The sequence below is a fragment of the Saccostrea cucullata genome, unplaced genomic scaffold (genome assembly GCF_032062105.1).
Source record: "Saccostrea cucullata isolate Sc308-1 unplaced genomic scaffold, CSIRO_AGI_Scuc_v1 ctg5044, whole genome shotgun sequence".
Classification (NCBI taxonomy): domain Eukaryota; kingdom Metazoa; phylum Mollusca; class Bivalvia; order Ostreida; family Ostreidae; genus Saccostrea; species Saccostrea cuccullata.
The window spans coordinates 17,842-28,108 of NW_026930383.1; the positions used below are offsets into that span (position 1 = coordinate 17,842).

General features: G+C 34.1%; 1 protein-coding gene across 1 annotated transcript; it reads left to right on the forward strand.

Moving 5' to 3' along the window:
* Positions 1 to 523: 523 nt before the first annotated feature.
* Positions 524 to 6,337, forward strand: LOC134228370 (uncharacterized). Its single transcript, XM_062710027.1, has 2 exons — positions 524 to 554; positions 3,057 to 6,337. Exons 1-2 carry the CDS (start codon positions 527 to 529, stop codon positions 6,335 to 6,337), a joined length of 3,309 nt encoding a protein of 1,102 aa, XP_062566011.1. The 5' UTR covers positions 524 to 526.
* The last annotated feature ends 3,930 nt before the right edge of the window (positions 6,338 to 10,267 follow it).

The window sequence follows — 10,267 nt, forward strand, 5'->3', positions numbered from 1 at the left end:
AATTTTTTTTTCACTTCTGGAATATTGAATTTAGATGGTTTGGTAAGTTTTAAATATTCATTTTAGTTTTTTTTAGGGCTATAGATTTTTTTCTATCGTCAATATTTATTTGTTTCTGGTATTTTATCACAGTCATTCTTTCCATGGATTTTTTTCTTTGAAAGCAAATGCGCGAACCATTACTTATATCATTGAGCAATGAGCTCACTAAATGATACTCCCGCCTCCCATATAGTTGTAATGGGAGGTGTACAATGTCATTATGCAATAAAGAATCTTAGAAAGTTACATTTAATTTCAATGAGTGGTATAAGAGGAGTTTGGAATAAGAGATGGGTACCCGGTCACTATATACACTTCGGCTATTCAAGTGGAGAGTATAATAATGTAGTGTATCAATGTATTATTTATAAAGTTTCTGACTAATTGAGAATTCAAAGAAAAAAGATTTTCTTCCATTTCTTAAGAATGTTTTATTGTTATTATTATTTCTACTTAATCGATTTCATTTTTTTTAGAGAAGGTAATGGCTCCTATTCCCCAAAATGTGAAAGGTACGTACAATAGATTTACATCCAGATGACAGAAAAAGAAAAAAAAAAAAAGAAAAACAAGGGCAGATCATATTTTTTGCAAAATCAAAAACAATCATAAATTTGAAAAACCTTTTTTTGGTGGGGGTGAACTATAGCCATTATCTCTTTCACTCATAAACTTTCGTACAGTATGTTTATATCTATCAGTTGATTCGATATGCGAGACCATTCCATACGTTTGAACAATATCTTAAATGAGGTACGTTATTGACAAACAAGTTGATGAAACAAGATTATCAGCAGTCTCGTTTAAAGTCGTCATTTAAAAGTTTTATGATCGATACAATGACTTTGTTAGCAAATTCAATTTATCATTAAATCAAATGCTAACTGACGATTTTCATACAAATTGTTAGACCCTAATGCTCATAGATCATTGTCGACAATTTTTTCCGTTATTTCCCGATCGTGACAGGGAGCACGCGGCAGCTGTGAATGATCAAAATTTTTATGAAAAGTAGCAAGTATTTCGGAATTTTCAGCATCAGAATTGTGCATTTGAACTACATGTAGTTTTTAAGTTTTATAGTTGAAATCTATCTTTAAGATATAACAAATGTTATTTTGTAAACGACATTAAAAATCTAAATTGGGCATGTTTTTGTAGAATGACTGACATAGCATATTTTAGTGAAACAACTGCATGATTTTTAAGACGAAACATATGGAGGTATTCAGTATTCAAGATCAAAGGCCCATAAAACATTAAAAATCCAATATAAACTAACCAGAGTGAATTCTCCATTTTTTAATAATCCTTTATTTTTTTCACATGATAGAACTTTTGGGGGGGAGGGGGTACATGTGATACATTTTAAATATTTGATAAAAGCTTATAATTCATACGCACTCATACGCAATCGGGAGGTCATGAGCTCGAATCTTTGCCGCGATAGACCTAAGTCGATAAAAATGATCTGTAATAATTGTTCCTTTACTATGCGCTCGGCATTTAAAGTATAACTTGCGGGTCCTTTGAATTAGACCTAAAAAAAACCCGATACATTTGAAAAACAGTAAGAAGTCGAACCTCATGAAACAGAATAGGGGTCAAAAGTAGCAATTACAGGTGCCAAGTACCGCACATACAGCAACCATACTCGCGCTGTTACCATAAAACTTTTATATTGCAAAATTTTAATCTTATAAAACATTACCGATATGGGAAATCATAAACAATTCAAATATTATAAACTCATATCACTTTTAACACTAATATTGTAGTGCTAATCGTGTTTAATATGTTAAAAGCAAATATATCTTGATCAAGCAGAATGTATTAAACGGGTGTAATTAATCTAAAGGGGTTTATTGGATTGCTCCTTACATGTTTTCATCCAACAAGCATAAAGCCATACTGAGCATTAATTATTACGGCTTGATAAAACTATCCAATAAAAATATCCTGGTGAGCTTGAGATAAAAGATACCACAGAGTCTGACACATCTGTTTCATACTTCGATATTTTACATGAAAAAGACGTTAATGGTAATCTAACAACCAAGTTATATGATAAACGTGATAACTTTAACTTTTCTGCAGCAATATACCTTCATCACCTTCATACGGAGTGTATAAATCTCAGTTTATTCGATAAGAAGGAGCATGCTCTACGAATGAACAATTTTTAAACGAGGTAAATTATTGACAAGCAAGTTCATGAATTAAGAATATCAGCCGTCTCGTTAAAAGTCATCATTTCGTAAGTGCTATGGTCGATACAATTAATGACCTTGTCGGCAAATACAATTTATCATTGAGTCAAATGCTGACTGGCGTTTTTCATACAAATTGTTAGTCCGTTATTTATACCCTGAATTGACGACGGTTTTCCTGTTATTTCCCGACCATGACAAGAAGCACACGGCGGGTATGACCGGTCAGCAGGGGATGCACGCTCCTCCATGGCACCTGATGACCACCTCTGATGTTTCGGAGGTGTGTGTTTAATCTGCTCCTATATTGTATTGTTTTGTGGACTTTGATATTGAATACGATTCATTATCTCCATATTTTTCCATCCATTATTTCTGAACGTTTAGTTGATATAAACTGCCTCATTGACGTAAACCAATAGTAGCTGGTGTCCGAAATCAAGAATTTTTTTTTTCGATTTGCACATTACAAGCAGAGATTTTTAATTTTTTACCTATTAAATATACTGCTAGAATGAACATATAATAAAATAGACTTTATTACGTCCGCTTTTATTGGGATGTTAAAAGTATACATGTTTGAACAAATCTAATTTCTTTGATGAAAGTCTCTTTGTGAAAAACATAACCTATATTTAATAGTTGTTGTGGTTCATGTTGTAAGCTTACGACATACATATATAGGCTACCAATGAGTACGACTAAGGGTTCCTACCGAAACCTTTTAATGAAATAAGAGCAATTTTACCTAATTATTAGCCATTATTTAACAACTTTATTGAGACTTCTTTTTTTAAATTTTAGATCAACAAGTCATTGTTACAGAAAAATGGAAGGATGACGATTCCTATTATCAAGAAACTCACAGCTTCCCTTCAATGATGGAAAGGGTAAAAAGCCAGCACTACGTGACCTTTGTTGGTGTTTCAGGGTCCGGGAAATCAGCCACAGCTCATCACATCGCCCTCAAACTCAAAGAGGAAGACATATGTAACGAGGTTGTACCGATTACAGAAATCAGAGAGATCAAGGATTATTGTGACACGCAGAATCCTCAGGTTTTTGTCATTGATGACGTGGTCGGTATTCATGGCCTTCAGAAAACATACTTTGATCATTTGGAAAAATATGAAAAAAACATAATAGATCCACCCATGAGTAAATCTAAAATCTTAATGACATGTAGAGAGGTCGTGTTCAATGAGGCATTGTCATATTATTCCTTCTTCACCAAAGAACAAAATGTAATAAAGCTGCATGACTCAGAAAATAAGTTAGATGAAAATGATAAGAAGTTGATACTTCAAAAATACGGTTTAGATGTTGAATTCCTGTTATCATCGCTGGAATCAGCATCTCGTATGTTTCCTGTTCTTTGCAAACTTTATTCAAAAGAAGCAAAATTCCGACGTTTTGGTTCGAATTTTTTTATCTCACCAGTTCCTTGTATTCTTGAGAGATTTGATGAAATGCAAAGACGGAACCCACTTAATTATGCATCTCTTGTCTTGTGTATGCTAAATGGAGCTCTCATCTCAGAAAGTGCTTTCGAAAACAATGAGAATGCATTTTTTAATAACATCAAAAGAAATGTTTTAAAAAGCTGTAAAATAGAAAGCAGTACAGATGCATTCAAATTTATCGATGCTTTGTCAGCCATGGAGGGGACATACACAAAAAAAAGGGGCAATGAGTACATTTTTATACATGACTCCATCTTTGACATTTGTGCATATCACTATGGTCAACAATTTCCAGAGCAAATGTTGGAGTTTATGGATAGTAGCTATATTGCTTATTACGTGAAGCCCAGGAAAAGTGAAGAAAGCAATGAAATAAAAATTGAAGATTCTCTTTCAGATGAGAATGATGACAAAAGCAGTGAGAGAGAGGATATAGTAGACCTGCGTATAAGTTTAAGAGAGGATCAGTATCCAATGTTAGCAAAGAGATTGTACAAGGATGTAGAGGAAATGAAGTTTTCCATTGTATTTAGAAATGATGCTTTAAAACATCCTCGTGTATACAAGGCTTTCATTGATATGATAAAAGAAAAAGCCTACAGAGATATGAAATCATTATTTCTGCACAAAAAAGAATCTAAAAGGATTAATTATTTCATACAATTGTATTTAATGAACTATTGCGATGGTATTGATATGCTGATGGATATAAGGGATTCCCCAAACGAGGGTAAAACATTCATGGTGAGAGTGATTAGTTGGGTGATTTACTATGGGCATCATGACATCCTGCAATATATTATAGCACAAACTCAACAACACGGTGAGACACAGTCTGAGATATTTCATAACAACACAGAAACTATGCATTTATCACCTGAAGAGAAAAGAGAGGAAGCACGTTTATTCCTTTTGGGTTGTTACAGTGGTGATCCAGAGACTATAGATATATTATTTCCACATGTCAGTAAAAACACCATCACCGTGCAACATCCTGATTTCAACATTTCGCCGTTGACAGCTGCATGTGACAGAGGATATGTCCACATTGTGGAGAAACTGATAAAGGCGGATACCGATGTTAATTTACCTTCTGAAGGAGGTACACCACTAGTGGCAGCATGTTCTAAAGGACATGTGGACATTGTGGAAAAACTGATAAATGCAGGGGCTTCTGTCAATTTACCTTTTAAAGGGATTACACCACTTTTAGCAGCATGTGATGGAGAACATGTGAGCACTGTGGAAAAGCTGGTAAAGGCAAGGGCTGATGTCAATGTATCTTCTGCCGAATCTACACCACTACTAACTGCATGTAGAAATGGATATGAGAGCATTGTAAAAGAACTGGTGAAGGCAGGGGCTAATGTCAATTTACGTTTTAAAGGAGAAACACCACTATTCGCAGCATGTATAGAAGGACATGCGAGCACGGTGGAGAAGCTGGTTGAGGCAGGGGCAAATGTCAATTTACGTTCTAATGGGGATACACCACTTTCAGCAGCATGTAGAGGAGAACGTGTGAGCATTGTGGAGAAGCTGATTAAGGCAAAGGCTGCTGTCAATTTGCCTGGTAAAAAAAGACGTACACCTCTGATAGTTGCATGTTATAGAAGACATGTGGGCATTGTGGAGAAGCTGGTGAACGCAGGGGCTGATGTCAATTTATCTTCTAAGGAATGTACACCACTAGAAGCTGCCTGTAGAGGAGGACCTGAGAGAATTGTGGAGAAACTAGTGGATAAAGGAGCTGACGTCAATAATGGAGTAACATCTTCACCATTGATTGTTGCTTGTGATATGGGACATACAAATATTGTGGAAAAGCTTTTGAAAGCGGGGTGTAATGTCAACATAAAGGGAGAGCCGTTCATCGATAGATTTTTGCCTGATTTTAAAATAAAAAAGGGTGGAAATTACTATTTCATACCAGATGATGGACTGCCAGTTGCTTTGTTTAAAGTACTCATTAATAACAATCACAGCATAGGGAAATTATTGATTCAAGAAGAGAATAAAAGAAAATTAAATAAGGGTAATTTCCACCTTTTTGATATTTTGCAAGCAATAAGACATGCTGATGTTAGAATGAATTTTACTGATGATGCAATTATTGGAAAAACACATGTTTGGAATGTGAGAAGGTATGGATATTTGTTGAAGAAAATACTTGAAGGAGATTGTGATAAACTGACACACCTCTTAAGTATTGGGATGCAGGTAAATCAGCTGATACAAACCAAAGAGAATTTTGTGAGACCTCTGCTACATTTATTGATCGATGAAAAACATATCATGCACAGACAAGAAAAAATAAGGATCTTACTAGAAGCGGGGGCGCGTGTCAATGGCTTAGTAAAGTATAAAAGAAATATTTACGGGAACAAGTATCCCTATCCTCGGGCAAGCAAACTCCAGAGAATTTGTCCCTTACAAAGAAGAGAAAACTATAAGTTCAATTTGGACAAGGGAGGCATATCAGCTATTGAGAGAACAAGTCAATTGATAGCCGGGTACAGCGAAGGTAATGACTCGTTTGATTGTATGCAAAAGTCCGTGTGCCAGAGTGTGATGTGCGAGTTTAGAAAACATGTCAGAAGATATTCCGAATCAGACTTATAGATGTTTACAGAGTTAGGGAGTAAAGAGACACGTCAGGTATATTCTTTAAAATCAGAGAGCGGTGTCCGAGATTAGGCGACCGTTTCACTAACAAATCGTAAAAGCAGGTGTCATAACAGTATTACACTTTGGTTCACGTCAAATCGTGGCTGACGCAAAATAATCCCGGAATCTTCACTTCCGATTCGGGCATTTTGATACCAGACTGGAGCTGAATTTTTTTTTATGAGATGAAAAACAACAGGTAAAGTTCCTGTATTGACAAGATTTATTAAAATCTAGGGCGTGCTGAATTTTCTATATACTGTCAAGAGTGGGGAGTGATTATAGACCCTGGACTAGATTTTCAAGCACCTGCTCGACTTCGACCGAAACAAACGTGCGTGCCTTGCTGGATGGCTATGCGTTTTTTGGTACTAAAATCTTTATAAAGAATGATTTTACAAGATCTGAAAAGAAAACTTCTCAGAAGTTTGTTTTGAATTAGTTACATCTACTCAAACTTGCGCATTTCTGGTAAGAATATATAGCAGAAATTAATACTGTTGTGACACCAAACGTATGATAACGTTTACGATCACAAGAGGTACACGTAAAAGAGCGTTCCACAAAACTTATCGTAAGCGTGGCACTTACGACTGGCGAGTTACGACCACCTTATTGGAACTCTTCTGACAAATGAGGTGTATTTGTATATTTGAGAGCGAGAGACGCGGAGAGAGAGAAAGACATTGCGAAATAAAAATAAATATTTCACTATTTTTCTTAATCTTCAAAAGACAAGAAAGAAAAAGACAATAAATCAATAGAATATAGATCACTAAGAGGAAAAAATATAATTTTATACATGTATATAGATCTATTCTATGCATAAAATTTAATTAAAGTTCTTTTATAATTAAACTGAAAGATCAAATTATATATAACGATTATCTTTATTCATTCTTGCATTTTATGTTTCTTAATTAACAAGTATCGTCCACAATATGGTGTATCATGTTTTTTTTTTATTTCAAGCTGAAATTATTTATCTCCATGCTAAGATTTATGATACACTCTTAATGAGACAAAACATATTTCAAAAGTTCTTTCCCCAACTGTTTTCAAAGCATTTGAGATGTTTTTTTTTTTAATATTTATATGTATTATTTGGATTCTTATCTGATTTCTTCTTCATCAACTTGCCTACTAGAAAAGAATTTTTTAAGAAAATTTTGCGAATGGGTAAATTACATACTGTCGATACTCACACTTTACTTTGGGGAGATGAAACGTTAAATGATGTTGAAAATGAATACCTATTTTCTATTGTACAATCTTTTATTAACAAGTCAGGACGATTTGATTGATACAATAATTACTTTTTGTAAATATTCTACAGCAAGTGTATTGCATAAGGAATGTATTCTATTGAATCAGAATTGAATGTGTGTTACTCTGATTATTATAAATTATGTTTTTCTGTGTTAATTCATTTTAAGCTGAAATCAATGTATGTAAATATGTTTAGTATATACTAATGCATATGTAGGGAAAGGGCGTATTAAGTTTTTAAAATTTTTGCCCAATCCTAATTGTAAAGTATATACAATAAAATATGTTCAAATCTGCAACACCCTTTAATTTTCTTTTCTAAATAATCAATCGCTAGTATATACATAAAGTATACGTGAATTTGTAAAAATAACAATTTTTTTAAAATGAAGATTAAGTTACGTATAATTTATACATGTACTGGATCATGCAAAATAAGATCTATTCAATCGTTCTAACTAATCGGCTATCTAGGCAAGTCAATAAAACTTGCTTTCGATGCCAATGGAAATCTCACAGTGCTGTCCTTCACCACATTGAGAATAGAAGAGAGATACAGTTATTTGGAATTGGTTTTTAGAGGATCGTTACCAATACATGTTGTATTATTTTAAGAGTTGTTGTAACATGTTAGGCATGTTGTTGCATATTAACTCATATTCAAGCAAGTCCCATATTCCTTGACGTTGCTTGAATGAGGGTTAATATGTTCAAATCAAATCAACTTGCCTAACATGTTACAACAACTCTCAAAATAATACAACATGTATTGGTAACGATCCTCTAACAAGACCCCCCATGGGCCACATCGCTCACCAAAAGTCATCCAAAAGTAGTCCAATAACCAATCACGGCTTTGCTATTCTTGAGAAAATTTTTAAAGAATTTTCCTATATATGTCTATGAAAAACTTTGATTGGCCATTGTGGTCCCACCCCCTAACCCGGGGTCATTATTTCAACAAACTTGAATCTACACAACCTAAGGATGCTTCCATAAAAATATGATCAATCATGGATTTGCAATTCTTCTTCAGAAGATTTTTAAAGAATATTCCTATATATCTCCATGTAAAACTTTGATCAGCCATTGTGGCCCCGCCCTACGCCAGGGGGGTCATGATTTGAACAAACTTGAATATACACTACCTGAGGATACTTCCATATACATGTAAATATTATCAATTATGGTTTTGCTATTATTGAGAAGAATTTAAGATTTTTAAAGAATTTTCCTATATATTTCTATGTGAAACTTTTGTCACCCATTTTGGCCCCGCCCTACCCCCAAAGGTCAAGATTTGAACAAACTTGAATGTACACTACCTGAGGATGCTCCCATATAAATATGATCAATTAAGCCTTTGCTATTCTTGAGATTTTGAGATTGGGTAAAGGGGATTTAAGTTTTTTTCAAATGAAAGGCCACACATTTTCAAAGGGGAAATAATTATGAATTAGTGAAAAATTAATGGAATTCTTAAGAAATCTTCTCAAGAACCACTGGGCCAGGAAAGATGAAACTCATGTAAAATTATCCTCAGGTAGTGTACGTTCAAGTTTGTTCAAATTATGACCCCCGGGGTTAGGGTGGGGCCACAATGGCCGACCGAAGTTTTACATAGGAATATATAGGAAAAATCTTTCTCAAGATTCATACAGACTGGAAAGATGAAACTTGTGTTGAATCATCCTCAGGTAGTGTACATTCGTTTGTTCAAATCATGACCACAGTGGGTAGAGTGGGGCCAAAATGGCCGATCAAAGTTTTACAAATATATACGGAAATCTTTAAAAATTTTCTTCTCAAGTACTGCAATGCCTTGATTATTGATATCTATATGGAAGCATCCTCAGGTAGTGTAGAATTAAATTTGTTCAAATCATAATCCCCAAGGGTAGGGAAGGGTCTCAACAGTGGATTAAAGTTTTACATTGGAAAATAAAGGGAGAAATCCTAATAACAGAAAAGATATGTTTAGTCATATTGACATGTAAGCATCCCCATGTATTGAAGATTTAAATTTGTTCAAATCATGAGTACCCTTTGTGGTAGGGAGGGAAACAATGGGGAGTCAAATTCAAATTATTAAAAAGTAATATATACAAACACAATGTTAAAAATAATCTTTAAAAATCTTTTTCTCAAGAACTTTCTCAAGAAGTTATATGCAGTATTGATATTGAGGCATTCTCAAGTAGTGTTAGAATTCAAGCCCCCCCCCCCCCCACCCTTTCAATAAACTTTTCAATTTGGATCTGATTTGTTTTTTCCTAGCTAAGGTGAGCAATGTGGCCCCTGGGCCTCTTGTTGAGTTTGGGTTAGAATGACATAAATCAACAGTTCTTGATAAATTTAAACCATTGGCACATTTATTAAAACCTTTTTTTTTGTAAACTGTATTCTGCAAAGGAAAACAATATCTCCAATACTAATACAAATCATTTTCTGTGAATATTTACAATCATACATGACAAACAATGTTATGTCTTCTCATCCAATATATTTACACTTAAGTTTATGCAAGTTACAGACTATGTGAAATTAAAATAAACCAAGCAAATAGCTCCATATCAATATATCCATTACATGTTTACTTTACATATCAAGCTTTAA